Raw genomic sequence first — 12,950 nt, 5'->3', positions numbered from 1 at the left:
TCTTCCTTTTCACCCTTCTCTCCAACTCCTCTTTCCCTCAGCAGGCACATCACAAATGGATTCTCTCAGTTCCACTTGGCCTTGGGACCTTTGCATATGCTGTTCCTTCCTCCTGAAATTCTCTCTGCTGTCTTACTCACTCCTACTCATCCTTCCCATCTTATTTCAATGTTTCATATCCCAGAAAGCTTCCCCTCATCTTCACCCCCAACCAAAATGAACACACATCCCCCTATCACACATTCCCACAGCACAAGGAACTTCTAGGTGTGTTCTCACTCGCGGAACTTATGTGCACTCATGGGTTTGTGTGGTTATTTGATCTGATTAGTGTCTGTCTCCACCACCACTGGGCAAAGCCCTCACGATGGGGCTCAAACCTGCTTTGTTCTTAACTGTACCCCTGTTTTGTCCTGTTCCTCTGTCTGCCTGTGGCCTCAGGACTACTCCCCTGAAGATCCCTCCTCATCCTTAAATATTTTCCTCCTTTCCAGCACTTCTGTCAGGAGTCCTGCCCATGATGAGAATCTTTTCCATTTGTCTTTCTGAGCCTGTTTCCTCATTTGTAAACTGGGGGAAAGTACTGACTTCTCAGGATTGTTAGAGTGTGGGGGACACTATAGGGAAAAGGTCCCATAGTAGTTGCCGGACACATGGTAGGTGCCTACCTCATAGGATTCTGTATGTTTAGGGCAGTGGCTGGGGTCTCAGTACATTGTCATTTCCCTCACTTTTCTCAGTTTCATGGTAGTTAACGCTTCCCAAGGAGCATTTTCAGAGAGGTGAATGGGAATTAGGATAGCTCTTTAATATCCCATTTATCAGGCCAAGCCTTATATTAATGGCTTTGCATGCATGATGTTAATTCTCGTAAAGATCCTGTGAAATAGCCACTATCATTATTTTCCCTTCCTCCCCTTAGAAACCAGGACATTGAGGCTTAGAAGTAACACTTAGCCCAAGGTCACAGTTACTAAGTAGAAAAGTCTGATTTGTTTTATTCATCCTTTCACCCACTTAGCAATTATTTATTGTGTTCAGGCTCTGTGCTCAGCACTGGGTTATAATGATGAGGGAGAGAATAAAGGGATTGGACTAGTCAGATCTAGAGAAGCTTTTTAGGAGGAAGTGGCAACAAAGCTGGAGTGAAGGAAGAGGATGAGTTGCTTCCAAGGGTTGAGTATTTGGCTGCATTTTTGGGCCTATCTCTGAAGGTCAACTTGGAATCTGTCCACCACTGAAACCTCAGGCTTTCAGGAGGTTTCTGCAGGGCCACTTAGCCTTTGAATGGATCTCCAGGGATGGGGACCTCACTACCTCCAGAGGTTCGTGATAGGAAGGGAAGTTCTGTAAGGCCTAGGAAAGCCACAATGTCCTGACACATTTTAGAACTCAGAGCTGAGGGTATGACCCAGAGGATCCATCTCTTCTGCCCTTCTCCCCCTCACACCACACTAAACTTCTCCCTTGCTCTTGGGCTGGGAAATGGTAGTAGGGAAGCAATTAGAGGGGATCTAGGTGTCCCCTCATGGGAAGTATTTAAAAAAGTGTCCCCGAGGACATATTTAAACAGGATCTTGAAAGATGAATGGGAGTTTGGGAGTGGGTTGGGTGAAACCAGCAGAGTTCCAGCTTGAAGGAGCCAAGGTTCAGGTACTGATGTCTGACACACTAGGTTTGGAATCCCCATTAGTGCTGGGTGACTTCATCAGTGTATCACGGAGACAATATTGGAGCTACCTCATAGAGCAGGTGTAAGATTTAGACAACACAGTGTTAACTTAAATCTCCCAGGAAATGGCCAGCACAGATGAAATATATGGTACAGATTAATCAATGTTGGTAAGAACAGCCACCTTCAAAGTGCAAGGAAGCTTTGCAAAATATCCTGTGTAGCAGGTGAGAAATGTGTGGAGTCAGACAAGGCAGGAGTGTAAATGCCAGGATAAGGATTTTTATTTATTTTTATTTTATTTTTGAAAAGGTTTTATTTATTTATTCATGACAGACACAGGGGGAGAGAGAGAGAGAGAGGCAGAGACACAGGCAGAGGGAGAAGCAGGCTCCATGCAGGGAGCCTGATGTGGGACTTGATCCTGGGTCTCCAAGATCGCGCCCTGGGCTCAAGGCGGCGCTAAACCACTGAGCCACCCGGGCTGCCCAGGATAAGGATTTTTTAAAAATTAAGCAAGGAATGACAGATGAACCAATGGATTGCTAGGGCGGGATAGGGGGGTGGTGAGGAAAGGGCAGCCATGAGGGACTGTGGCATGACTCCGCAGAGCAGAGGCGGGCAAAGCACCAGAGTTCTTGTTTTTGTCTTCAAGCAGGCCAGGTAGGGCTGAGTTAGACCTGGGGCGGCAGCCACGTTAAGTCCTTCCCCGAGAGGGTCGCCGAGGGCGGACACCCGGGCAAGCCCAGAAGCTGGTGGCTGCGCGCCACCTGGTGACTGCAGGAGGTACGGCTCAGCCGAGAGCAGGGGACCGCAAAACCCGGCACTTTGCTCTTGGGGAAACTGAGGCGGGGATGCCGGCGGGGGTGGGTGGGGCTTGTGATCTTCCATTTGAACCCTCGTCCCTATTCTAACCCCATTTTACAGATAGGGTAACCGAGGAGAAGGGAGGGCGAATAAGGCTGGGCAAGGAGCTTCTCACGCGGAAGGGTTCATGAGACTAACAGTCAAGCGCCAGTTTCTTTAAAGGCATCCATGGGGGCAGCCCCGGTGGGCCCCGCGGTTTGGCGCCGCCTTCAGCCCAGGGTGCGATCCTGGAGACCCGGGATCGAGTCCCGCGTGGGGCTCTCTGCATCGAGCCTGCTTCTCCCTCTCCCTCTCTCTGTGTCCGTCATGAATAAATAAACAAAATCTTAAAAAAAAAAAAAAAAAAAAGGCATCAATGGCCTGGAGCTTTGCCATTCCGTTGGGCAGGGGAAATGAAAGAGGAGGAAGAGAAACCGTAGTCTTTCCCGCCCACCCGGAGGTAAAAGGCTTTTAAGAGTACCCCGGGAAGCGGAGTTTTATAGATTCCATTTGCATACGAACGCGGTCACCTGGAGTCAAACCCCAGCCCTTTAATCTCTGGTCCAATTTGTCCCCAAGGCGCGGAGGAAGTCCCTCGTGAAGATCCCCAAACTCTGCCCCCTAAGCCCCGCCCACAGGGCTGGGCTTCACTGCACGTGCTCACCCGGCTCCTTCGCGATCCGCCCCTAGGAAAGACTCATTATCTAGGTGGGGGGGGGGGATACGCGATTCGTAGGGAACTTTGATATTGGAAAAATCAAATAAAGAGAAGGCGCTGATTTGTCAGACTCTTTAAATTTCACCAGAAGTCTTTATCACGGCTTGTGACACTGGCAGGCCTTGGCCTTCGCTTCCTAGGGCTGCTTATCCTGTCGCTCACCCCTGCAGTTGGTGCGGTCCCGCGTGGCGAGCCTCGCCAGGCGCACTTCAATTCCCAGCGTGCCCCGCAGGCCCGTGCGTGGCAGCGGCGCGTGACGTCGGGGGAGGGAGCTGGCCAGTGCTGAGGGGGCGCGGCGCGGAGGGGCGCGGAGCCGGGCGGCTCGGGGCCCAGAGAGCGCCGCGGCCGGGAGCCCGCCGGCCCCTGACAGCCTCCTCCCCCCCGGCGGACGACGGCGACGATCAGGACGAGGGCGCCGGTCATGGCGGAGCAGCGAGCCGAGCGCGGGCCCTGAGCACCGCCGCATGGAGCGGGACGAACGGCCGCCTAGCGGAGGGGGAGGCGGCGGGGGCTCGGCGGGGTTCCTGGAGCCGCCCGCCGCGCTCCCTCCGCCGCCGCGCAACGGTGGGTGAGGGGCGTGCGGAGCCCGGGTCCGGGAGGGACCGACTGCCTGTCTCTTGCCCCGGGGGCTCCCCCAGTTCTCAGCCGACTCTCCGGGAAGCCGTGGCGGCTCTGGGTCTCCTCAGCGTGGACCTTCACCCCGGTTCCCTCAGCGCGGACCCTCTCCTACATGTGGACCCTCCCCCCTCCTCCCCGGTCCCCCTCAGCACGGACCCTCCCCCTGCCCGGTTCCTTCCACCCGAACCTTCGTTTCCTCCTCCCCCCGTGTCCCCTCAGTGCTGGCCTCCCCTCCCCCCGTCCCCGGTGCGCGAATCTTCCTCCCTCCCCCCAGGTCCCCTCAGCGCCGAGCCCTCCCCTTCCTCTGGGTCCCCTCAGCGCGGACCCTTCCCGCCCCCCCCCTCCCCGCGTCCCGTCCGGTCCCGTCAGTGGGGGCTTCTCCTCCTCGGTCCCGTGTGCTCACAGCCTCCCCCCTTCTCCTCTCGGAGGGTCCCTTCGGCGCTCTCCCCTCCCCCCGGCACCTCGGCGCCCTCCCACGCGGGTGCTCCCTCCCCCTGCGGACGCCACACCCTCGTCCCGTCGGTCTCTGTGCCCTCACCTTTCTGCAGCTCCTTTCCTGCTCCTCTCTAGTCCCGCGCCTCCCATGCCCCCCCCGCCCCCGCCCCCGCCCCCGCAGGCACCGCGAGCCTCCACCTCAGTCCCGACCCCTAGTTGGTTAGCTCCCGGCTTAACGCCTCCTTGTCGGACTTCTCGGTGGCTGCTTCACACCCCGTTCCTCTGCTCCCGCCTCCGCCGGTGCTCAGACCCCCTTCTCTGCTGGCTCACATCTCTGGCCCGACCGGGCCCCCGGGACACCTGCCTGTGTCCTTTCTCCCTCCGGCCCGTACCGGTCCGTGCCCGCCCGAGCTCAGCTCTCCCCTTCCCTTTCCCGGACCCCGGCGCAGAGAATTCCTCACCTGGCCGGGCCCTTCCTCTCCCAGTCTCCCCCTTCCCCCACGTCCGGCCAAGTCCTCGGGTTCCTCCGGGCGAACTCGCCCTCCTCCCCCCCCACCACCACCCCACCCCCCTCCGGCTCCCTCCCTCTGCGGAGTGTTTTATTTGTATCTGTTTGATATTTTCCTCCTCGGTGTTTGCCGCGGAATGTTTTTATTGGTAACGTGTAAGGAGCTTTTGTGAGGTCGTAAAAGGTGAACTTTTGAACTTGGAAAGCGCCCTGGAGCAATTAGCGCAGGCGATAGCCCCGGGAGGCCTGCATTACAAAGGGTGCTCGCACCGGCAGGCAAACGCTCCGGCTGCAAACCCGATTTATTTATTTATTTGCCCTGCCTTCCACCTTTCACATCTCATTTCCGAATAAAGGGCAGGCTCTCGGAGATCCGCGCCTCCTCCCCTCTCTGCGCCATAAACTCGCAATTCTCTGAAAGATCTAGGACGGAACAGTGTCTAACAAGTAACAGATTTCAAATTGAATGCAAACACCCAGGACAGTTAGGAGGCACTAAAAATTAATTGCTTCAGCAAGAAGTTTCTCAATCAGGACAGTGACCTGGCAGGTGTGAGGAAAATAACCTGAAAATAGGTCATTTAGGCGCTCAGTTGTTGAATGAATGAAGAGTTACAGAAGGGGAGAGATCTGGGGTAAATCTGCGCCTCCTTGTACTTACAAACTCATCAGACATTTACTGTTAATTCAGTAGATCCGGTATTTTTACCAGTTAGGGGAAAAGTCTGTTTAGAAGAGAGCCTGGTTAACTTCACTTGATGTTGCTGACCAAATAGTGGTATGTTTTAAAAGCCCTTGTCCTTTTTTAAGATGTATGTGCTGTGTGGTATCTAGGTGGCTGGCAGTCCCGTGGGATGTCTTTGGAGAATAATTTCTGAATGTGAACATGTTTGAGATCAATAAAATTCCCGTGTCACAAAGGAGGAGGCTGGAATCCATTGAGGGTAGAAGACAGTATCATAGGAACAAAGGATTTCTTTAATGCTTTTGACTTTTAAAGCTTATTAAGTAAAGATTTGTTTTGATATTGATGTATGAACGTTGTAAATCCTGATCCAATATTTACGCTGATTTTTTTTTTACCCAACATGTATCTATTTTATAGACCATATTAAGTACATGTATTTTCATAATGTCTTTCTACATGTGTGTACTTCCTGTAGCACCTGTGCATAACCTGTAGATGATCGATTTTACTGCAGACATTTACTTTCAATTCTACTTGAGAATGTTGTAAGGGAAGCCTAGGAACTGCATTTGCTATTAATTATTCATTAGTACATTTTAAAGAACTCAATGGTAATTTTAACTCTTAATCAAATTTCCCATTCATAGGCTCATTTCCTCAATTGGTCAAAACCATTTAAAAGAATGTTATCGAACATTCCATTTAGGCCAAGGTGGCGTTAATATTTTACATCAGTCCATTTTAGTGCAACAAATATTTCCTTTTTGTTGAAAACACAGTGGGACTTTGGGCAGTTTGATGGGCTTAAAAGAAAATACAGGAAACATTAGACTGTTGTGGGACGTCTTATTTTTTCAGTATAAAAACGAGTATTGTATACTACTGTTTTACGATTTATCACAGAAGAATTACCAAAATAGAAAAAGTTAAAAGAAAGTTTACCTTTGGAATGGTGGGGACTTCCCCCCCACCTTTTATACTTAGTAATATTTTTCTCCAAAAGTAAATGAGACTGCTTAAGTTCTAAGCAGAGAAAATGAATTCTCCTGACTTTTTATCCAAAGACTGATACCCATTTTGTATGAAATATTTGCAATAGATAGCTATCTAGATATAGGAAGTCTTTTAGTTTGTGTCATGATGAAATTAACTGGAGGTGGAATTTTAGAAATGTTTTCCTGCCAGAAACGCCCTTGATGCCGAATTTACGGTCTTGTAGATGTTTTTAGTTGCTAGTAGTTGTTTTTGATGCACCATAACTCTTTCAGGAATTTCATGTGCTGGCTGTGCTAGATATTTTCAGTTGTTGCTGTAGGTTTTCATAACAAACACGAACTCATTTAGTCATAATAGAGGACTGCTCGCTTTTTGGGGTTTCAAAGGAAGATGAATGATTTGAGGAAGTATATGCTGGCTTACATTTGTTGTATTTTAACAGAATGAAGTAGTAGTCTTTTAGATATTTTAAGTAGAAGAAAGGTTATAAGCCATTATTAGTAATTAAAAGCATGTTTTATGTAACTATACTTTAGAGGAGATGGGGAGAAATTCGCTAAATAACTTGAAGCCTTTTTCCTGCATGACTGTGTCATGCAAATGTTTATCCCTGAAAATATGATATTTTCGATTACACTAACTTTTCAGTTCTGTGACTTTATTATTTTATTTTATTTTTTAGTTCTGTGACTTTGAAAGTTAATTCTGAATCCCCTCAGAATTTTCTACTTTCATTGGGAAAAAAAAAAAAAAGCATACTGGGGTACTGTTGTGTATACAAATGGCACACAGGTATTTTTTAGTAAGTTCCACGACTTCCAAAGAACACTGAAAGGCAACAATGAACTGATTCACTGGTGATTTTGAGCAGCTGAGGTGCGAGATGGCATTTCTGATCTCATTTCACTATCCACCAAAATCTTTGTGAGCATTTCTGTTCCTTGTAATGAAAATATGGTTGTGACATGCTTCATAATCTTGTTATTCTGAATTCCATAGCAAAAAGGTGTGTGGATGCATGTGTCTGTGTTAGCATGTGAAAGGAAGTTCAATGGGGAGGATGAAGGGGAGCTAATGAAAAAAAACTGCTGGTAGATTTCCTAAACTATTCCTAAATCGTGCATTTTCAAATTTTATTCATAATTTCTTGGTTTCTCATTTTTTCCACTTTCTCCTGAGGTGGTGGGGGCAAAGGTAAAAAAATAAGCTTTAGAGTAAAATAATTTTAGGTTAGCGGAGAATAGGGGTTAGAAATGCCAACTGCTACTGTGATATTGATAAAGAAATTTCTTATACCACTTGTAGTATAAAAGTATTGTAGTGCTTGTTGTGCAAGTTGCCTTAAATTACTAATGAATGTTTGTGTGTTTGGGGGCCCGGGACTGTGTGTGTTCATCTTGTATTAAGACACTATCATTTTGTTTTTATAATTAGGTAGATATTTATTGGTTTGTGCTGAACAATTTAGTCCGTTGATGAATTGTCTTGAGATCACAACCTCTGGCTTCAGAATTTCAAAAGCCAGGGATAGCTCCTTCCATATCAGGAGACTTCGTGTTCAACAAGCTCATTTAGGTCTTGGGGCCTTGTCATAATTTTTGGTTCTTGTATTTACTTTTGTGTTATAGCCAAGTTAAAGGACACTTTGTTTCAGTTATTTATTTTCATGTATATAATTAGGTTGGAAGTTAAATTTGTAAAGATGCCTTTTAAGAATAAATTCTACATTTTTGGTCAAATCTATTCTTTTAAAGTAGGGCAATAAAAATGCCTTATTTTGTGTGAACCAATCACCTTATATGTGAAAAAGGGTCACAGAAAAATTAAAGTTCTGAATCAACAGTTAAAATTTGCATTTCTGCAAAAAAAAAAAAAAAATCCTTGAAACAATTTTAACAGAGGGTAGCTGCTGAATATGCCCATACAAACACCTAATTCTTTGCAGTTCTTTGAGCGTATTTCCAAAACCAAGATTTTGTAAAAGAAAGTGTTTTGTTTGGAACTTTTTAAACTTTTTTGTTTCAAACTTTTGTATTCTTAAGGTCGGCTTTTTCCTGACTCAGGTAATTTCTTATGGGTTTACTGATGCCTTTGATAACTAGAGTTCAGAAATATCAGAATTATTAAAAGTCGGCAAGAAGTGCTGAGCAGGTAATTGATTTTTAGGTGTTGAGCCCCTGTTACAGCCAAAGTTTTGGATTCATCTGAGCTTAACCTTAGAAAAAAAAAATCTGGGTGTAACTTTGATATATACATTATTACTAGAATCAAGGCTGGTATTTATTGCTTGTTTTCCAACACAGCTTGTCTTTACAAAAAAGAAGGCTGTTAGACTATGGATAGTGGAAAATTAGAAGAAAACCATTGTGAGATGTCTAACCTGCTTTTCAGTGTGGTTTAGAACTAATTTTGTTTGAAAGAATAAAATATTTCTGAATTATTTCATCCTTCCTTTATTACCTGCCGTTAAATAGCAGTCTGTGTAGAACAGCTTCTCGAGAAAACAAGAATTTTTTGCTAGTTCTGCTTATTTAAATAAAACTTTACTATGTAACCCGGTAATTTTGATTAACAGTGATTTAGTTGGGGAGAGAACCAGGATTTCCTCAGCTGGCTGCTGGGGAGCTGAATTGCTTTTTTCCCCACCCCCAGCTGCACCAAATCTTTTGATCCCTAAGCTACGGTGGTTGTCAAGTGAAAATGCAATCTAAGAGAAAATAAGTTGTGAAAATAGCCTACTTTCAGGCTTAACTTGCATTTCTGAATTTTTGTTCTTGAAAAAATTATGGGGATAATTGAACCTTGAAAATTTGTCTTGAATGGAACAAACTCTCATGTCTAAGTAGAAAATTCATTAAAAATACATTTCTTTAAAAATTTTGGAGTTGAAATAATAGTGAAAGGGAATATAAGGGAAGGGGGAAGAAATGTGTGGGAAATATCAGAAAGGGAGACAGAACGTAAAGACTGCTAACTCTGGGAAACGAACCTAGGGGTGGTAGAAGGGGAGGAGGGCGGGGGGTGGGAGTGAATGGGTGGCGGGCACTGGGGGTTGTTCTGTATGTTAGTAAATTGAACACCAATAAAAAATAAATTAAAAAAATAAAAAATAAAAAATAAAACAGAAAAAAAAATTTTGGAGTTGTTTTAGTGTTGATAGTCACTATTTCACAAGAGAAATTACCCTAATTATAAATTCACAGAAGACAGTCAAGTGTTTTGAATTTCTTTAGGAATGAGTGTTTGGGAAAAATGAGCCTTGATGCAAGGGAAAAATTTTCATTTAAGGTAGTTTGTAGTTTCTCCATCAGTATTATAGAATAAGTTCAAATAGAGAATCCCAAAATCTTATGTCATACGCTAAATAAACTCTACAGTTTGTTACATTAAGAGTTAACTTAAAATATATTCAAATAATGAGGTCTTTGGATCTTAATTGCAAACTGTACACCCTTCAATTTGTTTATGCCACAGAAGCTATTCAAGCATAAACCACAGATGGCAGTAGTAGCATATTTTTCTATTTTCTGGAGAGATTCTTGCCTTAAATTGGTGTCCATTCTGTGGGCACTGTTGATAAGTCAGCTGGCAAGTGTAATGTTTCCAAAACCCAATTCCCTAGGCAGCAACATGTAATCTACTCCAGAAACAAATCTGAGTATTTGATTTGAAGATCTACTCTGTGGGTGGTTGGAACCAGAATGGTGACTTTGTCAAAGGGCAAAGTTATAAAAAGAAGTTGTTAGTAATGATAGAGGGCATTGTTTGAATAATAAGCACATTGGAACTGTAGCTGTGGTATTAGCAAGATGTATTAACCATAGATATTTGCTTGAACAGCTGTTTGCATAAGAAAATTTATAATTCATTTAAAATGATATTCAGTCATACTTTTGAGAGAAGTATCCCAACTAAATTCTTCATGTGGAAGAGGTAGCTAGTCTTCTCAGCTTTTATTTGCAACTTCTTACATTTCATAGTATCATGGGATTCTAGATCTGTCTATAAAGCATTTCAGAGGTCTATGAGTGGGTTCTGCTTGCTTTTCCAGTCCATCTTTATAAGTATCAGAATTTCTGTGTTAATTTCCTCCTTTAAAAACATTGAAAAAGGATATGATTAATCAAATTTTTAAACCACCTTTATTTCCTTTGAATTCAAAGGAAACAGAGGTATTACCCTATAGTTTAAGACTGAGGAAACAGTTCAATAACAAATCTGTGCCAAAATGAAGGACAAGGGAACTGTCTTAACCTAAATATAGTTTTCATTCAAAAAATTAATTTTATGTAACTCATGCACTCATTTCAATCTTGAAGCTGTGTCATCCTGGAAGGATTAAAAATTCAGTCTTAACCATTTTTGTTAACTTCTTATAAAATGCAGTGTTCTTGGGGATCCCTAGGTGGCTCAGCGGTTTGGCGCCTGCCTTTGGCCCAGGGTGCGATCCTGGAGTCCCGGGATCGAGTCCCGGGATCGAGTTCTGGGATCGAGTTCCGAGTCGGGCTCGGGGCATGGAGCCTGCTTCTCCCTCTGCCTGTGTCTCTGCCTCTCTCTCTCTCTCTCTCTCTCTGTCTCTGTCTCTGTCTCTTTGTCTATCATGAATAAATAAATAAATCTTTAAAAATAAATAAAATGCAGTGTTCTTTGTATAACAGTTAATTATTCAGTTTAGTTTTTTCCCTTACAAAAGAAAGAGGACACAACACTTCTATGAAGTCATATACATTTTTTATTTGGCTTTATCTCTTACCTTTAAAATTTATAAATCATTAATGAAATAGTACTTAGTTGGATTGTATTATTTTCTATCATTCATCATTTGTTGGTCATTCATTTCTGGATTGTTTCAGACTTAATTTCTTCCTATTCATTGGGTCCTTAACTCTGTTTTTTTACTATATTATCTAAACCAGTGATTTTCAAAGTGTAGTTCAAGAACTTCTGGGAGAATCCCTAAGACCCTTTCAGGAGAGTCTTGAGGTGAAAACTATTTTTATTGTAACATTGGCATTGTTTGCCTTTTTCACCATGTTGACATTTGTACTGATGTTGCAGAATACGACAATGGGTATAAACCGTTCGCACTTTAGAAGAATCAAGGCACCAAACTGTGCTAGTAGTCATTGTATTTGTCACCTTCATGCACTTAATATTTTTTTAAAAGCCATTTCACCTGTCTGACTTTGATGAAGGGGTAAAAATGATTAATTTTATTAAATCTCAGCCCTTGAGTACATGTTTTTGATATTATATTTGAGGAAATTGCAAGTAGGCAAGTACACACAAAGAATTTCTGCTGCATACCAAAATAGAATACTTGTTTTAAGGCAAAATGCTGGGGATCCCTGGGTGACTTAGTGGTTTAGCACCTGCATTTGGCCCAGGGTGTGATCCTGGGGTTCTAGGATCCAGTCCCACATTAGGCTCCCTACGTGGAGCCTGCTTCTGTCTCTGCCTCTCTTTCTCTGTGTCTCTCATGAATAAATAAAATCTTTAAAAAAAAAATAAGGCAAAGGACTTGTGCAATTATGTTGTAAGCTGAAGTAGTAGCTGCTTTTTTTCATGGAACATCATTTTCACTTGAAAGAACAATTGACAAACTATGGTTTATTGGGACTTAGGTATTTGGCAGTCCATTTTTTTTTTAAATGAACATGAGCTAGTTACATCAAGGAAAACGGACAGTATTTGTTTGTTGCTGGTGAGTAAAATTTGAGCTTTCAGAGGACAATTAGAATTTTGGAAAACTTGCCCTTGTCACTTTGAGCTTGACAGTTACCCAATACTTAAGGCCTTTTCTTTTCTTTTCTTTTCTTTTTTTTTAAAGGCTTTTTCTGATGAAGAGAAGTATCACTGTTAACAAGTTTGATTTTTCATTGATACTGTGTGATGAAATATGCTAACATTTTGAAGTTCATATGTCAGTGAAGGAATATTTTCCTTTGTTGGTGTGTGATGTTAACAAAATTCTGCGTGGGTAAAAGGATCTATCAGATTATCAGACCAATGGATTTTATTGTGACAGAATACACAAGTTCATTGATATGGTTTTATATTTTGCATTGAACTAACTTTTTTTTTTTTTTAAGATTTTATTTATTCATGAAAGGCACAGAGAGAGAGAGAGAGGCAGAGACACGGGCAGAGGGGGAGAAGCAGGTTCCACGCAGGGAGCCTGATGTGTGACTCGATCCCCGGACTCCAGGATCATGCCCTGGGCCAAAGGCAGGTGCTAAACTGCTGAGCCACCCAGGGATCCCCTGAACTAACTTTTTTAATATTAGTTTTACAGTGCAGGTGAGGGTGGGATGAGGTGGGGGCGGGGGCAGAGGGAGAGGAAGAGGTTTTTTTGTTTTTTTTTAGATGTTATTTATTTGACAGAGCAAGAGAGCACAAGCAGGGGTAGCAGCAGCAGGAGAGAGAAAAGCAGGTTCCCTGCCAAGCAGGGAGCCCAATGCAAGGCTCA

The 12,950-nt window shown here is 44.0% G+C and overlaps 1 protein-coding gene across 3 annotated transcripts in view; it reads left to right on the top strand.

Moving 5' to 3' along the window:
• Positions 1 to 3,502: 3,502 nt before the first annotated feature.
• NR6A1 (nuclear receptor subfamily 6 group A member 1) overlaps positions 3,503 to 12,950 on the top strand; it is a 223,220-nt gene continuing 213,772 nt past the window's right edge. For 2 of the 3 annotated variants that reach the window (XM_077850632.1, XM_077850634.1), the window contains exon 1: positions 3,504 to 3,800. In XM_077850632.1, coding sequence (XP_077706758.1) covers positions 3,701 to 3,800 — 100 coding nt within the window. In that variant the 5' untranslated portion in view covers positions 3,504 to 3,700. Of the gene's footprint in view, positions 3,801 to 12,950 lie in introns of all 3 variants that reach the window. The other variant, XR_013353755.1, reaches the window with a different exon arrangement.

This window comes from Canis aureus, chromosome 16 (genome assembly GCF_053574225.1).
Source record: "Canis aureus isolate CA01 chromosome 16, VMU_Caureus_v.1.0, whole genome shotgun sequence".
NCBI classification, from domain to species: domain Eukaryota; kingdom Metazoa; phylum Chordata; class Mammalia; order Carnivora; family Canidae; genus Canis; species Canis aureus.
Note: the sequence above shows the minus strand (reverse complement) of the source record. Positions and strands in the feature narration are given on the sequence as shown.